A 20,011-nucleotide genomic window follows, 5' to 3' on the forward strand; every position below is an offset into this window, starting at 1 on the left:
GTACAAGCCCTGTGCATGTGTTTCTCCTTATCGTATAAGATCAAGGTTGTAGGAATATCTTTTGCAGTCTCTCCTTCACAGACCCCTTCTTTGTGCCATGTCAGGAGATGAAGAGATCAAAATGTCTAAGGTAAGGTAGCCCGCACTGATGCAATGCAACTTGCAAACCTGAGATGGTTTTGCATTTTAAAACATGCTATGTGATAAACTGTAGCTGTGGGCCACTATGCTTGGGAGTTTGGTTTTCCCATTTTTGGGCACAGAGTTACATGTATGTGCTGCATCATGTCACGCTGTGGGATAGAAACCCCCATTGTGAATTACTTTCTCTTTTCTCTTGCAGAAGTTCCATGGAGTTGGACTAAAATAAAGTTTTGGGATGTCTCTATTTGGATTAAAATTTGGAAAGAAGAAATTGAGAGGTGAGTGCAGTCTGGTAAAGCCATTGTCGCAGGTGGCAAACTAAGGAATTTAAATACAGTACATGTGCGAGTCCTTGAGATCATGTTTGGGACCCTGTCTTACACCTGCAGAGCAGGCAGGGGAAGAAACACTTCATTTACTTTTCCTGCATTTCGCACTACCTCGGTGAGTGCTGTGGACTGTGTGCCAGTGAAGGGGGGCACATCTGCAACAGAACAGGCTGCAGTTTGTGCTTTGCTATAGCACATGACTGGCTTGGGGAAGTTGTGTTTTGGTGTTTCTCCTACAAAGATCTTTCGGGGGAGTCATGGGTGAGCAAAGCACACTGCTCTCTCTCAAGCAGTTCATAAAGTATGATAGAAGCAAGTCAGTGTGAAGGTCTGATGCAGCCTTTTGATCGTGTTCCTGTACCTCAAATCTTGTGTTCAGTTCTGGGCCCCTCACTACAGGAGAGACATTGAGGTGCTAGAGCAGGTCCAGAGGAGGGCGATGGAGCTGGTGAAGGGCCTGGAGCACAAGTGTGATGGGGAACGGCTGAGGGACCTGGGGGGTTTAGTGTGGAGAAGAGAATGTTCAGGGGGGATCTTATCTCTCTCTAGAACTGCCTGAAAGGAGGTTGTAGTGAGGTGGGGTCGGTCTCTGCTCCCAGATAACAAGTCATAGGACAAGAGAAGATGGCCTCAAGTTGCATCAGAGAGGCTTTAGATTGGATATTAGGAAACAAATCTTCAGTGAAAGGGTTGTCAAGCATTGGAGCTGGGGAGAAGCTCCACCAGGGCAGTGGTGGAGTCACCATCCCTGGAGGTATTTAAAAGACGTGTAGATGCTGTGCTTAGGGACACGGTTTAGTGGTTTTCTTGGCAGTGCTAATAATTTTTCCATGTGAGGTCCATATGACATCCAAATAAATGGGTGTGAAGGTAGGAGCAGTCAGTCTCTGCAGCACAATCCCACTTTTCAGCAGAAATCCCTGAAAAGGTGAACGCTTAGAAGAAGTCCAGAAGAAGGGCTACTAGTGTATCCTTGAAGTCAGCCAGCTTCCCATGGCCTCTTAGGGTCCTCATCAGGCTTTGCAGCAGGAGCCACTGAACTGAGTCCCATGTTCTACCACTTTGCCTCCAGGCCCAGGGTGTGATGTCTGGTCAAGGACCCAGGTCTGCAGACACTGAAGAGGTGAAGTCTCTAGTCTTTCCTTTTCAGGGTGTTTCTCCCTGTATTTGATGAACACAGAGATTAGTGCCCTACTCATATTTTGGCATGAAATTATTTTTTCCCAACCTCTTTGAGCTCAGCAGACTGAACAGCTTTTTCCCAAGGGTTTATTTTTGCAATTGTCCTCTTATTTCCCCTTCCTGGCACAGGGCAGACTGTGAGCCCTGGTGTTAAGACAGGGGCATCCGTTTACTGCTCTGATAGTCCCAGGAGACGAGCTTGTCTTTGATTCTGGGGAAGGATCTCTGCCAGCACCAGGTCTCTTTCTCCAGCTTGGCTTTGGAAATGAGGGATCACAGGTTTATCTGTGAGCTGCTGTCCACCAGGGGCACCCCCACTTTTAAAGTAGCTGTTCTGATTATCAAAAAGATTATGTTGCTGTATTAGGAAAGTTTTGTGCTTTGCTTGTCCCTGTATCTGGGTTTTAGCAGAGAAGTGTTCAGCTCCTCCTTCAGCCAACTGCCTAAAAAACTCAAACCTTCCTTCCCCATAATTCACAGGGAAAAATAATTAGTTTTCACATTTGTGCACATATTTATCACCAGTTCAAAACCAATGAATTCAAACCGGAGAAAGTTCAGAGAAGGATAAGGAAAGCTGGGGTGATCAGGGAACGATGAGCTTTTATAATAGGAAGCTAAAGGAACATGTTTTCTTTCCCTTTTAATTCTTTTGCCTTGCAGCCCAAAAGCTGTGATTGCTCCTTGTAAACATTTCACTGGAATAAGTGCCAGGTTTGAAGTGCTATTTTAATCCAACAGTTTATAAGCCTTTGTTTTGGAGAAGTCTGTAGGATTGTGCTGCCTGAGAGCAGGGGAATATCCCAAGCACTCATTGGAGGGACAGTACCCTCATGGAAAGACCAAATCTCTCTTCCAAAAACAAAGCTGAATGACAGTTAACCATACTGAAGAGCCATGATCATGGTATGACTTCCCTGGGAGTGGATGGATTACCGCAGGCATCAGCTGTTGAAACTGGGATCAGAATTGCTGCCATGAGAACAGTAATATCTTTCTTCTTCTCCCCAGCAAGACATGGCTGTTTTCACATGTACTGGGATGCAGGCAGAATTAGGAGAGTTTTTCAGGGTAGGTAGAGTTTAATAAGACAGATTACATGGTCTAAATTTCTTGGAGATAAAGAGTTTTTATGGAGATGTTCTTTATACAAGGAATCAGGGATGTAACTAAAACTCAGGTGTGTGGTATCATGTCAGATGCACAAACACGGTTGGAGGAAACCATTTCCTAAATGACCAAACCTTATGAAGTTCTTCAAGATGAAGTGGGGAAGCACATCTCTTAGATACACAGCAGTAGCGTATCTGTGTAAAAGATGCCTGAAATACTTTACACTGAGGTTTAACCTACAGTGAACACTGACAAAATGAAGAGGAATAGGGACACTTTCAGTTCATGGTGTGTATGGGAAGAAATAAGGTTCATGCCTTGGTGATAGCTGATAAATGTGGAATGTGTCTGCTCTCTGGCTTGGTCCCAAGGCAGCTAAACTCAGCACTGTAGCTTTGTACCTTGAGGATGGGGATGGCCAAGTACTATCTATGAACCAAACAGAAATAGGGAACGGGGAGAGCTCATCTACACAAATCATCTACACAAATAAACTTATCTCAAGTTGTGTGCATCCAGTCAATCATAAAAGCAGTCACTGCTGCAGCTTCATCTCCATAAGCCCAGCCTAGGGGCACTGTGAGCAGAAGAGGAAGGATATAGATTGAGCCAGGGCTTTCAGAGAGCTCCACTGGGTTTTAATTCTTGTTGCAAGGCACAGCCTGCTCTCCAGGGTAGCTGGGTTTTGAACAAGAGAGAGCTTTTTCAAGCTCTGGGCAGAGCTTGGAAGGGGAGCAGCTCCCTATGGAGAAGGCAGCCCAAGACTGGGTCTACAGACATAAAGCTCGGCTGCCTTCTGGGACTCTCATTCAGATCTGATAGGAAATGTCTTACCACAACAGACATTGAGTATGAAAAATTTATTTATTTTTACGTAATTTCCCACGAGGGAAATAACTGTGAATTGAAAAACTTCTCAAAGTTCATTTCAGAGCTGTATTTATTTTTATGATTTTTACATCACTTCCTATCACTGTGTATTGCTGTTATTAACAACATTTGCAATTGTGTCAAGCTGTGGCATTACCAACATGTCTAGGAGACATGGTTTTCTAGTACAGGAAATTATAGGTGCCAGCCAGTGACTGTCAGACTAGTTTTTAAAACAAAAACAAATAACTATTTCAGCTGCTTTATTTGGCATGCTGATATTCATCAAAATATTGTGAACTACAGTTACAAAAACCAGGATACAAAGTGATATAAAATTCTAAACCAAATCTGAAAAACAAACAAAAAAATTTAAAGCTTTCCAAAATGAAGAAGAGACAATTTCTACTGTTAATGTATTTGAGGAATTCATACTTTCAGTCTGAAACGGACTGAAAACAAGCGTGAAAAGATGCAGATGCTTCTTGAGAAATAACCTGTTGCAAGGCACTTCTGATATTCGCTGAGTCCCCACCCCTTGCCCGGAGCCAAAGCAGTTGGGTGATGCATCACTGGGAGGTGGAAGTGAAGGAAAACCAGGACAGGTACTATTTCAAGAAAAGGGGAAAGCGAAAGATGAGGCAGCCTTCATCCCTTCCCAGAATAACTTAAAAGGGAATATTTTCTGGTTTAAGGTTATCTAGCACTTCTTCCATGCCTGTGTCACAAGAGTTCTGTTTGAACATGAGTGTTGTACACACTCTGAGGCATCCTTTTTGAGCTCTTATTTCTTGTTTTCTCTCTCCTTATGGTGATAATATTGAATACTGCTCTAGAAAATGTCAGGATTTAATATTGAATTTTATGTTAATGTTACTGGGCCTTAGGCAGAAGAGATTCCAGCTCTCCCTCATGATTTTTGATTTCAGACATTGCATCTGCTGTGTGAAAATGGAGGTATGTCAGCACCTCTCTTAAGTGAGCATTCTGTTAGTGATGACAAAAAAGACATAATTTTGCACTAATACCGGGAGCATGTAGAATGTTTTACCTGTGTGAGATATTCAGTTGCTGCTTAGTGTTTGTTTACTGCTAGCAGGAGGCTGAGCTCCGTACAAAGCATCAAAGACACAATCGGATGACCAATGTATTTCTTCCATTTCATTTCTTCTGGAGGAAGAAAGATTCTTGTTCTTTTGAGGCAAAAAGACGTAATAAAGAAGATCTTCATTTAATAATGGAGGAACAGGCAGGAGGGAATAGCACTAAACCCATTTATGGTGGTGTCTCTGAATGGTTTTGCTGCAGGTTTTTTTTTTATTAAATCCCTCATACTCAGTGAAAGCTACTCCATTTCAGAGGTGAAAATGCGTGTAATTGCCAGCATAAATCCTCTCCAGCCACAACAGCCAGAGAGACTTCATAGAAGAGGGGCATCTACACATTGAAAAAGCGAAGTTTTGGAACATGGAACCCCAGACTTCTCCTTTGAGTCAATAATAAAACCCATGTTTGTCTGCCAGGCAGCCGGGCATGTTCCTGCTCCGAGCAGGGCTTGGCTATGACCTTCCCCTTGCCCGTTTTCATCCCACTGGGTTCTCACGGCTCCTCCTGCCCCAGCCACGCTTGCTGCACCCTGTCAGGCTCTGGCTGCAGTTCAGGGCAGGAATGGGCTTTGGTTTCATGCTGCAGAACAGCAGGCATGCCGACACCTGGCAGGCTATAGCACTAGGTTGACACTTGGGTATGAAGGATTTGGCTTCTGTCTGTGTCCCAGACCAGCTGTGAAATGTAGATGCCTAACCCATGGGAGCCTTAGACCTGTTGTACAGCTCATCCTTTCACCCACATATCCTCTGATCCACAGCAAATGTTGACTTCTGGGTTAAGATCCCTGGCTTTGGTTTTGGGTACAATTTGCTCAGTGCAGCTCTGTTCCCAGCAAGGCACTACTTTATTGTGAATGTGAAATCCAGTGATATCACTGCTATAAAAAACAATCCTGCTCTCTTTAGCCCAACAGTAGGAACTCTATTACCTAGGTACAGCACATGCAAATTGAGAAACCTGTTGCATGGTTCCTTCACCTCTCATGATTGCAAAAAGGGGCAGTTATTACTTTAAGGTGCAAGGAGATTTTGGCTATTAGCTTGCCAAATCACCTCCCTAGGAACAGCGATTTTAATTGCCTAATACGGTATACAATAACTTGCCCTCTCCCATGGGGTTGTCTTTAAATGAACACTCTCTTTTTTGAGGAGAGAATAGAGGTATTGACACGCTGTGGTAGGTTTGGTTACTTGTGCACATGAAGAAATGGGCCAGCAAATTCCTGAAAAAAGGATAAGGATTGTCTGATAGTGAAGGGATGGGTGATCTAGGTGCTGGATGCAAGGTGGCACTTGTGCTATAGCTGAGAGGTGATACCGAAAGCTGGGTCACACAGTGATGGTAAAGTGCCCAAAAGCAGGGTCAATAGAATTAAGAGGGACATGGGACAGGAGGAGCTGGAAAAAGACACATCACGGGATTTGAAATACGCTGTGACTAGTGGAGGTCTTCTGAGACTGCTTATAGACTGTTGCAGGAGAGAACTGAATTGCAGTCGCAGGAAGGTCAGACATGTGCCTGTTGGAGCAGGATAACTGTGTTTCAGCTTTCGCAACTTGGTATTGGTAATGTTAAAAGCTTTGCTGAGAATGACTCTACAAGGAAAGCTGGGGAGATGAGTCCAGCCCCTGGATGCCACTCTCTAGCTGGTCCAGAACAGTGTTCATGCTCCTGAGGTCACTTGTTTGAAGGGTGGAGTAGAGATTATTACTTTTACAGAGTTTATGTTGTCTCTGTTCTGTTGTCAGGCTTAGTTATGCTGGCACTCCCCTAAGTGGGCTGTGTTCCTTTCATGCATGAGGTATCAGGGCCTAGTTTGTATATGGCTTGGCAAAACCAGGCAGATCTTAACCTCCTCTTTCTTGGAGCCTCAAGACTTAATACCTACAAAACCTTTCCAACAGCCTGCTGAAGGCATTGCTCTTGGCACATACTCCTTAGCATAAACCAGAAACAAATTTCCAGGCTGTCTGACCAGACCTTGAATCTAACCTCTTGCAGGACTTTTCCGTGCAGCAGCACTAAGCTGGTGGGCTAGCCAGTTACATTTATAGCTGATTTTTGGCATAGGTTTAATTTGATTAAATACAGATGTTATTCTGTGGTTTAGCTCCTAAATCTGTCTGCCTGAGAAAACAGCCACTTTCCCAGCGAGTTGGTCTCAGTGGTTAGACCAAGAACTGGGCACTAAGCCATATTTATGTACACTGAGTTTCCACTGATGAATAATCTAAAATAGTTTTCAGTGGCAGTGAAATGATAACTTGGAGCACAAATCCCATTCCTTCTTTCCAGTGATTTGTGACTGGAGTTTGCAAAAGCAGAAAGTTTGAGTTGCTTAGAGATATAAAAAAGTTTCAAGAAATGAAAAAACTTCTCATCCGATAGCCTCTCAGGTTTCCCCTCCCTTTTTCCTCAATGCTTTCAGAATCAACAGGGCATGATAAGACATGCATGCCTGGATCTACAGCCAAATTACCCTGAGCTGTGGTTCCCAGGTGAAGCTGGTGCAACGCTTGACTTTTCCTAACTTTTCATTTATTGTGATCATTCAAGAGACTTCATTTCAGTCCAAACAATTCCAGAAACAAACAAGAGTTGTCTGTCTTGATAGTTGAGAACTGCTAGTTTAGGAGGCACAGAAGTAGGACCTCACAGTCCTCCGTTGGTAAAATAAAACCACCAAGGCAGCATTGCCCTGTGCATGTGGTCAGTGGTGGTTCTCCTTTAGTGTAGCCTGAGGACACGCTTGCTGATGTTGTTGGATGAGGCGCCCTTTCAATTCACTGTGGTGGTTCCTGCTTTATCCAAAGGTATTGGCTGTTATCCAGTAAGGAAAAAGAAAATTCGTTGCATTTTGGCCTTCTTTACACCTCCTCTGAGAGGGATGGATGCCTACAGCAAGCCAGAGACTTCATTCAGTTTTGAACCAGGTTCATAGCTATCTGAAGCCTTCAGAAATGGGTTGTCCTAGGAAACCTGCCCTTATGTCCTGTATGATCAGTAACAAGAGGGCAATGCCTTGAGTGAGTTTTGTTTGCTGTTACGTTTAACGTCCCACTGCTTCATATTTCTGTGCCATCCCTAAACTGTTTGCAGCTATTTGTGTGTCTCACATAAAAGCCATTCCTCTCAGAGTGTGCATCTCTCACCATGGTGACAAGCCAGGCTCCATTCCTCGCCAGAGCAGATGCATGCATTCTTTGTTTCTGGGGCCATGCAAGAGCCTTGAATTCAAATGCATGTGTTAGGTGCCTCTTCCATGGCCTGGAGCAGGCTAAGGAAGGAGGACGGCTCCTCACTCCCCAAGCGATCTGGGAAGAACAAAGTTGCTCGGGCACATCCAGCTGCTACCATCAGGACATGGATTTCTGTTTCTGTGTGGAGTCCCCTCGAAGGCTGCCCTGCCTACAGAAAACAGAAAGTCATTGAGGACCTTGGAGCCTTTCAGAAGCTGATGCGTGGTGCCAAGGCTCTGCTCTACCCTGTGTCTCATGTGCTGGCAAGGGAATAGATATCCAAAGGGCTCTAGCCTAGATTAGCAGTTCTGGATGACTTTGTGCCTCTCTGTCAGTACTGCATTTCCATAGCTCTTTCTGGTGAGGCGGTTGGCCAGGCCTGCTGGCTGGGAGCAGCATGGACATTGTTGTTGTCCCCTGTGAGAATTTAGCCTTTCATTTCATTTCATTGCCGCAGGTCTTTGGTTTGCCTGTGCTGCTCCACTTAAGAGCATGCATGGTGCATGCAAACAGCTCTGCCTCTCCCTGGGCTCTGTGAGTGTGCCTTTCTAGCATAGCAGGTTTTCAAGCTTTGTCCTTATTCCTATTTACATTAAAGCCATTTATCTTTTCTTGTGGCCTTTATTCCAGGACTAGACTTGGAGTCCCTGGGGAGGGGATGAGTAGCACTTACTGTATGGGAGGAAATGTGGAAGTGTTGGGAAGTTCTGTTTTTAACAAATAGCTTTATCTTTTGGCTGGTTTGATAATACTAGTTGCTCTCGGGAAAATTCCTGAAGGGGCCCATAACACAATAGGTGAAGCCCTGCAAGCCTGGACCTCTTGAGCTCTGCTTCTGTTTCCCTCTGGGACACCAGACAAGTTACTCTGATCTCTCTGTACATTGTTCTCCCCATTGTGAAAGACGAGAAGAATGTGTCTGAGGAAAGCAGTGAAGGATTAAGCACTTTGAAGGTCTTGAATGAAGCCTCTGTGGTTGGTCTGAATCACTGAGTTGGGGCAGATGGGAGCTGATTCGAAAATGCCTGACACAGCTAGATGTGCCGGAAGAAGGGGAAAACCACTTTTACCTGCTAACAAAGCTTTACATTAGTAATTGGAGGCCTTGATGAAAACAGCTCACAGAGACAAAAATAACGGTGATCTGGAAAATGGCTTAAAAATTATGGATGATGTTTTACTTATAGGGTGATTGAAATGAAAGGAGAAAGGATGGCAGTTCAATACACTGAACAGCTTAGACGCTTGCTAATGCAAGAGTGAATAAACAGGAAGAACTAGATTTTTTAACACATCATTTAATAGGTGTAATAGACACGTGCTGAGATAACTCATGAGACTGGAATAATAATAGAAAAGAATTATTTCTTTATTCTGGAACAGTAACAGAGGTTTTCCTTGTATGTCCATGTGCTGAGATCCAGCATGAGGAAAGAGATGAACAAATTGCAGATCTCTGAGTAATGCTACAAGGGTAAAGACAGGCATAGCAAACCAAGAAGGGAAGAGTTTTGTGAAAAAAACCAAAACAAAACATTGTTTTCTGAGAAACATGGAATGGTGATAAATGAAGAATTCTGGCTATGCAGAGGCAGAGTTGGGGAGGAACGTAAGGGAACACGACCTGTGCAGCTGGCACAGCATTTGGGTGCAGAGGTGGGTAATTTTTTGGAGCTAGAGAGGAACTGCTTCCCTCCAACAGACAGGAACTGCCTGGTGAAAGGAGGAGGGAGTGTAAACAGGAATGATTATGAAATGACGGTACGATACTTAGGAAAATGTGACCATAGCAAAGTGTTTAAAATGGACTTCAAGAAGGAAATCTTCAGTAAATGTGAAGAACTAGTAACTGAGATCTCATGCGAAGGAAACCCGGGGTTGAGGGAAAGTTAAGTAGAGCTGTTGTTTCCTTGAATACTTGATATGAAGGGCAGGTATAAGTTACCGTCTTCCAGGGAAAGACTTAGAAGGGTGAGTGAAATGCCAAAATCACAAACTCTTCCTTCACTTCAGGCAGAGAAAGGATGCCCCTAGAAGGTGCAAAGCAGCTTGTTTTATTGAGCACTAACTGTGTGGCAAAGGCTTAAAGCAAGAAAAAGCTATCACGGATCTTATGGTCCTTTTCAACCCTAACAATTCTATGATTCTATACATAAAGGGCAATAAAAGCTGTTCTGTAAAAGTTGGAATCTCTGGGGTTCTGTAACACTCCTAGTAAAAGGATGATCAAAGGTGGTTTATGTCTGCTACTCAGTGAGAAAAAGCCTAGCAAATAATGCTAAGAAATCTGGGAAATTTCTTATTTGGGGGGAAGGTGTGGTGAGGGGGTAGGGGATGATTGCTGTGTTGTTCTGTTTTTTTTCTTTAGGCATCTAACATAATAGTTGCCAGAAAAACAGGAGAAGGGGAAGGCTTTGTGCTGGAATAGAGTGGGAATGGGTTGGCTAGGAGAGGTAGAGCATGGCCTGGAGCAACACTGCCTTTGAGAGTTTCTGATGCACAGACAGGCAAAGTTCAAAAGACAGGGAACAGAGGAAGCATAGCATCTATATTAAAACAGAGGAAAAAGAAAACCTGGGCAATTACAGATATATTGGCTTTACTTCTTGGGTAAAGGTTAAAACAATCCTACTAACCACTTCAAAGTGCGTTTGTGGGAAAGAGATGATTAACAGTCAGCAGTCACAAAAAACTGCAATAAACCAAAATGAATTCTGTATTAGTGGTAGCCAGAGGGCTAGAGAAAAAGCCTTAGATAACTGTCATGTATCTTGAGTGTAACTTGTGCATTTTTACAAGTAAACTAGAGATACGTGCTTGAGGTAGAATCACCATACAGTGAGTGCTAGAAAACAAAATGCACTGACAATAGTTATCAATGACTGATTATAAAACTTGAGAGATTCCTCAGGGATGTATTCTGAGTCTGGTACTCAGTATTTTCTTCTGCGTCATGGCTTGCATAACAAAGAATGCACTTAGTAAATATGCAAATGGCTCCATGCTGACAGGAGCCAAAAGCACACTGAAAGATAGTATTAGAATTGACTAGTTGGTAAAATAGCCTGAAAAACTTTGGGTGCTTTTCAGCAAGAATAAATGAAAGATTTGCATTGCCTGATGAGGCATTGGCTCTGCCAGAAAGGGTCTGCCAAAATGGATCACATTCTGGAGTGCCATCAGCTGTGTGATGGTGGTGCACAAGGATATTATTTTAAATTACTTCTAGTTGAGTTCCTGTGTCAAATACACATTGTCTACAAGATAGGTGGAGTGTGTCTTGTGCTTTGGTCAGCTTGGTGAGGCCTCAGCTGCAAACTATGGCCCGTGTTGGCCACTGTGCATCCAGAATGAGGTGAGCTATCTGGGAAGCTCACTGGAGAACAGCAAAAGTGGTGCTACTTCAGACAGGTTGACCTGTAAGAAGTGACTGAAGAAACGAGTTGCTTACCCTTGGGAAGAGAACACTACAGTAAGGCATTACTGCCTTAAATACATAATGAACTTGTCTGCTCTGTGTCCTGGGGAAGTAACACAAGGAAGTGAGGGGGAGCAGAAGACCACATTTGACCAACCCAGGAGAACATACAATTTACTTAAACTGAAGTAATGAATTTTATGTTAAATAATGGGAGAAAAAAATCCCTCAGTGGAAGGATACTAAGTCCTGGAAATAGGCAGCCTGAAGAACAGCTTTCTAGGACATTTATTGGGAGTGACAGGCATGACCCCTTCTTGACATACATCATAGATTTGATGGCCTTTTGAAATATCTTCCAGTAGTTTTTGATTTCATGATAGCTATGGTGGCGATGTCCCATCTGTGGGATGATGTTAGGAGATTCACTTGTACTGGAGAAAGGGCACTAACGGTAGATTGATGGCAACAGCTCCAGAGACTTCAGGGGGAAGAGGTGGAGCAGGGCAGCAGTGAGCACCACGAGTTAAGTGTAATTCTTATCCAGGAGAAGCTGAACAACCTGTAAACCAGTGCTGGCATTGCAGTGGGTGGTGGGCTTAAGTGTGCCGTGGTAGCAGGCCACAGTGCTGCTTTATCAGTGTCACTAGACTCTTCAATTCCTGACATGGAGCTGTTAGCCCAGAGCACAGATTCCCTGTGATATTATCTTACATCAGCTCTGCTTGTGTTTTCTGATTCACATCTGTATTGGCCTGCTTACCATCAAGCACGTCTGATGTTTTTGCTCTTCTTTACAGAGGAAGAGAGAAAACTTCAAGCAAACAACCGGGACTTTAATCTGCAGTTTGAATATGCTGTAAGTAACCAACATATGTTGTTTCATGCAGATGTAGTCACAGATGTAACTTCATCTGCTTCATGTCTTGAATGTTGTTTCAAGGGGGGTGATGTGGCTGCATGCTAACTACGGCTCTGCAAACAAGGCAGACATGTGCCAGATGAACCATCAGAGATGGTTCAGTGCCAAGTTAACCATAGGGAGCTCTGCCTCTGGAGTCAACCCTGCAAATGGGCATATAGTGCTGGAAGAGCATAAGACGGTGACTTTACACACTTCCAGAGAATTATCTGTGAGCCAAAGCATTTTCAGGATCACACTCCAAGGCCTTTCAATAGTGGAACCTGGGGCCAGTTTTCTGTTTGAAACATGTCTCCATTTAAAGTAAAACATGAAAGGAAATGTGTCAGTTCCTCAGCTCTTACAGTGAAATCCTCTCTGGCAGGAAGGTTTTCAATCTGGCCTTTATGGCTTTCTGCCAACTTTATTTCCAACTCCTTTAACAGCCCACTTAGGTTTATGTTGTGCCATGAAATCTGTGACTCCAAGGAGCACCTTGGTATGGATTGGCTGTGACCCAGGTCTGCCAGGCTACTGTGCCAGAGAGCCCATTGGGCAACTTGATTTCCAAAGGCTGTGGACCATTTGCTGATGCTGTACGTGGAGGAGGGAAAGCTCAGCCACTGGACCTGTAATGCCTGGCTGCAGGGTCATCTCCTCCATGAGGTGATCCTGAAGCTGCATTCTTTTAGTTGAATATTTCAACTATATATTGTGTTTTGTGAATTTTTGCCCTCTGCATATCTGAATTCCAGTGGTGAAATTCATCCTTCAGTTTTACTCAGGAGCGCCTTTGAATCATATTTTGGTTTAGGAACATCACAAGTAGTCTTTTTGGCAAGAATTGAAAAAAATCAACATTTCAGAACAATGTGATTTCTTGTGAGAGAGAAAATCTGATTTACCAACTGCTTTGACTAAAGATCTTGATGTAGCTGATCTGTTGGCGACAAGAACTGGGTGGTTTTCACCTTCCATCCATGCACTACCCAACTAAAATTAGAGACTTCCCAGGTCCAGGGCTATTGCATGCGTCCTGAACGCGAAACGCACTGTAGTTAGTATATGTAAGGGACTATGCAGCATGAATGCCTTATCAGTCCTAGTGATTTGAGACTGGGAGAGTGCATCTGATTTGCACAGAACCTGCCAGTAAGTGGGTATTGCCACTACATATGGATTTGTAATCTTTCACTGAATGACTGCAATGTTGACTATGTGCAGCAGTGGGGCAAGAAAGCAGAAGACAGATACACAGTGATGTCAGGGTAGGGAGAACAAGCTTCTGGTTCTGAGCCTATTTCTGTGAAAAGCCATTTCTAAGGCTGACTTTACATATCACTGCTTCCCAGCTCATTGCTTACATGCCCAACAATTTGCGAATCACCAAAGTTAAGAAGAGGACCATAAGATCTCTGGAGGGTTTCCATAAGAGTCTATTGATTAGGTGTGAAAGTGGAGGCAGCCAAAAAGTCAGCTCAATATAATCTGTTAAAACTTGGCAGTATGTTTCAGTAATCCTATTCCTCATTTTACTCAGCTGTGGCTTATGATTTCTGGAGTCCCGAGTGGACTGAGGCTTAGGAAATCCAGATAACTGTCCAGAAGGTGTGCAGCTTTGAAGTGGTGAGTGGGTGATGAGGTATTAGAAGACTTTAGGAGGTGATGCAAGCACTGCCCTAACTGTATAGGGCTGCACATCATGTCCCGGGCTGCTTATTTCCAGTAAGTCCTGGCAAAAGTTAATTTATTAAGCTCACATTACCATGGTGTATGAGAAGGACTAACCTTGCTCATAAATTAGTTCATATCCATAGCTTGCAGGGCGCATCTGGAGATGTCAAAAAGGGTGATAAGTCTCCTGGTACTCTTCCATCAATGTATGCATTATGCTTCTGAAAGTTAGCTCTTCCAGTCCTGTAGTTCACTGCAAGGGTAAAACATCTTCCTTGAACATGGTTGGGTTGCTCTGCTATGCACTAGGATGTGGTCCAGTGGAGGACCAAGACTCTCTGAACGCAGGAGCCTGCCCTGGGGTGTTCAGGCACAGCAGCTATTAGACTCAGTTGCCTCTTGGCACGCTGACATTTTCTGGACAGAGTAATTTCTGTCTCCTGCAGCCACAGTCCTCCCTCAGTATATTTTCCCACCCTCTTTTTTTTTTTTTTTCAAGGTTGACCTTTGTACAAGCAAACAACAGAAGCGTTTGTACTGTCTGTTCTTCGTTGTGGTGCTCAGCTTTTTGTGACATGAGAATCAAGCTTACATGGGCAGCCACATAGTGATCAGAAGTCTTCCTTGTAGGGCCAGGAGAACAGCTCTTGGTCCCACAGCAAGGACCACTAATCCTTGTCCTCCTGCATAGAAGTCTTGTCTTCTTTGGAGGCAGAGGAAAGGTTGCACCAATTCCAGCCAGGTATAAGGGACAATGGCCAGAAATTGGAAGGGAAACAAACAATATAACAAAGCTTAGAAGATATTTTAGACAGTGAAAGCCACAGGAGTGAGGTTTGATTTACGTGATAACTTTAGTCTGTGTTAGCCATAAAATCTATAGAACCTGTTCTTGCAATTAAGCTAGGGGAGGCAGCGTATGTTTCCTTAGGGTGAGGCAGTTTCTGAGAAAGGCCAGTAAGAAAAAAAAAGGGAAATGCAAACAGAGGTGCAGTGTATTGTGTTACTGCTGCCACCGGGCCATATGTTGCAGCCGGTGTTCCAGGCTTTCACTTAAAAAAGTTTGTTACATAGGTATAGATCAAAGGTACAGAGGTGCTTTGTCCTAGTTTAGTCTCAGTGGGAATAGGGAAGTGGAGAAGTGCAATCAGACGTGGGTATGTTGTCCATAAATAGATGACGGTTATCATCCCTTCCCAGTGCAAAGTCTACAGGGTATGTGTGAAGTGAGAAGAGAGGAGCTCAGAAAGACTTGAAAACTCTATTGTGTGTGGAGTCTGACATCAGGTCTGGCAGCTGCTGAAAGCTGGCCCTCCTGGTATGAAGCAAGACTCCTAGATATGCTCAAACCAGCTTTGCAGGAACGTGGTGCTCCACCGTGGAAAGCTGTGTCTACCAGTGCGTGCAAGGGCATGTCCAGATCATTCAGCCTTGGACTTGGAGAAGACCTGGGACGGCAAACTGCCTCCCAGAGCTGGAAGGAAATACACGAGATGCCAAGCTGCTCTGTGTCCCTTCAGCTGAGCACAACAGGAGGGTTGGATAGTGGAGGAGATCGGACTGATAGGGTGGAATGAGATTAAGAGATGCACAGGAGGTGCACACAGTGAAAATCCCCTTCTCTCAGTCTTCATGGTGAGCGTGAGGGACAATTTCAGAGGCAGAACTGAATGTACCCTGAGCATATGAGATGTGTCATATGAGGCTGGGAGATTGGGGTGATATCCTTCATCTGTGTGAACAGGCAGTACAGACTGAGGGGGATAAGGGAAGAGTTTCTTATCTAAAGAAGCCTCTTACATGTCTCCTGATGATTTTTGCTGTGGTTAAATAATAGGAGGTGTCTGGGATCAAGGGCAGCAGCTTCAAGCACTGGCAGTGCTTGGGTAGGTCAGGATTTATTTGGACTAACTGTGAAGAATGAAGCTGAAACTAGAGCTCTCAGACTAGAGCAACCCCAGACATCCTTGGCCTTATCCTGCACAGCAAGAACACAGTAACCTAGAAAAATAAAAGAAACTTTAAAACAAAGTGCTGTTCAGTTAACTGGAAAGGCTGAGTGCGAAGGTATGTACTACCCACCAGCTCACAGAATTAGTTAGGAATGACTCAGAAACCAAGTGTGAATGAGTGGTATGCAAAGGCACAAAAACGGACTCCGTGTAGGTCAGTAAAAATGAAAAGTCAAGTCCTAATCCTGTGTTTATTCACATTGCAGACGGGAAGATCCTTCCTGACTTCAGTAAGAGGTTTGCCTGTGTAAAGACTGAAATAAAGTGAAAAGCAGGGTGCCAGATATGGCCCAGCAAGATTTAAGGGCTTTAATGAAGGTTCTTATCTGAGGCTGTTCTGTCTGTCTGCACTGTCTCCATCTGAGCTGCAGAGAGGTCTGTCCTGTGTGGGTCCACCACGACGGGCTCTCTGTCTATCAACAATTCGGAGAAGAAAATCTCTTCTGAAGGCTTTTAATGTTTTCTCTGATCCCAGTTCCCCTTCATTTCTTTGCTTTCACGTTGGAATTTAGCACAGCTGCACTGGGACGTCACAAAGGGCTGTGAAAACAACTTTGAAATTGGCTTTCAGACAATAGGAGAGGAAATGCAGGGCCCATGAGTCAATGGCAAATTTCGTCTTGGATCAGGATCTAGGGCCAAACCAGCATCCTTTCTGTGGGACCAGCAGTGAGGGGGCTGCTTGGACTCTGCTTTTATTCTCCCTGGTCACCTGATGAATTCTCTAGTAAAATAGGAGGGATGTATATAACTTCCTACAGCAAATACACATTGCCCTGGGCTGGATTGGCAGCTGCATTCTTATCTCTTTGAAATTTTATTGGAGAGCAAAGAGCTCTAGTAGTGTTCTTGGACCCTGCTCCACCTCTTCTGCTTGTGTGCTTCAATCTATGAAGGATGCCTGGTGGATTACCCTCAAGGACCTTGTCAGTGTGGTCAGGAGGGTGGCAATGTCTGCCCTCTTTTCCTGTCTTAACCTGCAAATGTTTCCCAGGATTCATCATGCTTAAGGCTGAAGGAAGAGTTGCCTGATCATGCGAAAAGTGGTCTGAGTAGCTCCAGAAGGAATAGTTGCAGCAGCAACCAGCACTACTTTTTCTGCATTTAGGAAGGTGTCAGCTGGATTCACCCGAAGACAGGCTGAAGCACTGCCAGGGAGGAGCAAGAGCAGGGATGCCCTACAAGAGGGGACAAGCTGTTGGCTGAGGGTGACCCCAGCACAGGCAATGCCCTCACTGACAAGAGGAGCAGCAGCAGTCCTGCAGCATCTGGTTGGGGGGGTACAGAGCAGGATTCTAGTAACTGGTTCCATCCTGACCATCTCAGACAAGGTGAGTTGACAAACCAGGTCCTCCAGTGTCCATCTAGGGAGCCCAGCCAGGAATGACAGGAGGTTGGGCTGAAGACAGGACTACACCATAGGTCCAAGGTCCATCCAGGAGGCAGAGCTGTCTAGGTCCATCTGGGAAACTAGGACAGATGTCAGTCTGGAGGCTAGTACTCCTACAGTGTAGCTCAGGCAAGGGCTGGAGGCCAATGGCTGGGCTTAAGTGAGGTCCTGGATAGGTGTTGCAGATGGAGATGTCAGGTGAGGTCAAGGCCCAATAAGACATATTAAGGCCTTGACAAGCACAGAAAGGTTGAGACATGCCAGACATGAGCTGCAGTGAAGTCCATAGACTCCTTTGGACTGAGTCCTCCACTGTCCATGTTAGCTTCAACTTCATGGAGACAAAACACCTACCATACTGGTTGGGAGTCTGGTTGTGTGAGACCTCAGTGAACAGCATGTGGTAGTTTGAAGTTTGCCTCCTCTGCACCACTCAGCAGTGCTCTGCCCTTGACTTCTCCCTGCCCAGCAGCAGCTTCAGGTACTGAGCAAAATGGGAGGAGAAGTCAGTGTAGTCAAAGATGACAGCTAAGAGACAAGACCTTTAGATCCTGTACTTGACCCATCTCTGAGCAATGGCGTAAGATTGTCAAGCCATGCCACCTCCGTCTGCCTCCATGTTCTCCTCTGCACCACCACGATGCAGACACTCACCACAGTGATGTTTAATGGGGATTAATGAGTAATGGGATGACACCAGGAAGAAGGAACAGCACAGGAAAACACAACCAGTGACCACATTTTCCTAGAGATTTTCCTGGAATACCCCATGTGTGAAGGGATCCTGGAATTCACTTCATTATTGCTGCCAAGACGGGGTCAAGGGCTTACATATGTAAGAAATTCTCAAAGTTGTTAAAAAGAAAGAAAAGAAGAAAGAAGAATTAAAAAAGAAAGAAGATCATGTGTTGACTACAGATCTTTTTATTTTTCATGTCTGGCCACTCTTTTACTTCTGGGAGGCAGGATGAGGTCTTTATGGGGACCAGATGAACCCCATCAACATTGTGTTGGCCTTTTCAGTCTTCTGTTGAGTTGGGGCTGTTGCTCACTGTCAGAAATAAGGCAGTGAACTTGGTAGGATTAAAACTGATCTCATCTGACTATTCCGTACTCCCTGTGAAAACAAAGCTTGTGCGGCACCACATGCCCTGTTGCATGAGTGTATTAAATGTGTCCTTTAGCACATTTGCAGCCCTATGGTCACATTTCTCTGTATGCCATCTGCATGCTCTCAAATTGCCCTGCTGCAGTTAAAAAAAGTGCCATTGAATCACACTCCTGCTGCACTTTGAGAGGCTTTATGAAAGCACCTGGGAAAGTAATTTCTGCTTCTCAGCTGCTTCATCAGTCTGTACCTTGTGCTACATAAGTACCAGTGAAATTGACAGGTGTCATGTCACAACACCTCCCTGTGGTTTTGCCAAGGTTTTGCTAAAATTTGCTTTGGGCCAGATTGTCCAACTGCTAGAAACTAACACATCACTGATCCAGGGGTATAAATTCAGATGGTCAATTCCCTGCCGTACCCTGACTTTTCTGGGTATCGGCCTTTAGTCCCTGTAATCCAGCCACAGAATCAGCAGTGTCTCTTATTTCCAGTGACTTTCACATCAAGGAGATGATTTGTTTGCTCAACGAACAAAGGTAGGAGCCATCTGCTGGATTTTTGCTCATGGTCTGACGTCACAGGCAGGCTTCTGAAAACACCCCCAAAGTAACAGCTCATCCGCCAGATCTGGACTTGTATAACTGTGGCGCGATGAGCACTATTCTTAGGGACAGCATTTCGGTGGAGTCACACCTCCGGGAGGTGTGAATCTAGCCCCTGAAAAGAGCAGATGAGAATAATCCATCACCCACAAACAGTGTTGCTCTCATGTCAAGCTTCGCAGCTGGAGAGCTTGAGGCTGATGGCAGGTAACGGCACTTGAGACTATTTGTTTAGGACACAAGCGAACACAGGGGTTACCTGCAGTCAGCTAGAAGTCTAGGGCAGATCTGGGAGTAAGTATAAAGCTCCCGATTCCCATCTTTGTGCTTGGCGCGTACAGCTGCTTTTCTTACATGTTTGATATTTGTAAATCTATAGCAGAGCCAGAAGTTTTGGCAAGGCCTCTTAGTACTTAATTCCTGCTTCCAAAATATTTAGTCTTCATCACTTTCCCTATTCAGGACTGTTCCTCAATAAGGCAGCATGGAAGAGGTAAGGCAGATGGTACATTAGAGGCATTGCTTATAAAATGGTGGCTGTGTATGGACTGTTTAACACACTGTGGTGCTGCGGGTTCCCATAGTACCCCTCCTGCCACAGAGTCAGGCTCTAGTACAGCTATAAAGGAGTGACAGGATGTGATGGTGTTAAGCATCACAGAGTCAGCACAAGATCAAGAGCAGAGGCCAGCTGAGATTTCCCTATAGTCAACTGAAAGCCTGAGCTGTCAAAGCAGACAGCCCTGGAGTCTTGGATGAAAACATAACTGATATCTTACACAGAGCTTCAACTGTATCCATGATGTTGGAATGCAGAGCTTTGAACTGGAAAGGCTGAAGTTTTCCCTAGTTTGTTTTTATCATTTAATATTGATATTTGTTTAGCCCCTGAAGGCCATGAACATGTTACCTGCTG

General features: G+C 44.6%; 1 protein-coding gene across 1 annotated transcript in view; it reads left to right on the top strand.

Moving 5' to 3' along the window:
- Positions 1 to 20,011, top strand: part of LOC104409489 (phospholipid-transporting ATPase ID-like) — a 96,988-nt gene that overhangs the window by 32,352 nt on the left and 44,625 nt on the right. The window contains exon 2 of the mRNA XM_010019366.1: positions 12,206 to 12,264. Coding sequence (XP_010017668.1) covers positions 12,206 to 12,264 — 59 coding nt within the window. The remainder of the gene's footprint in view (positions 1 to 12,205; positions 12,265 to 20,011) is intronic.

Source organism: Nestor notabilis, unplaced genomic scaffold (assembly GCF_000696875.1).
Source record: "Nestor notabilis isolate BGI_N333 unplaced genomic scaffold, ASM69687v1 scaffold2218, whole genome shotgun sequence".
In the NCBI taxonomy this organism is placed as follows: domain Eukaryota; kingdom Metazoa; phylum Chordata; class Aves; order Psittaciformes; family Psittacidae; genus Nestor; species Nestor notabilis.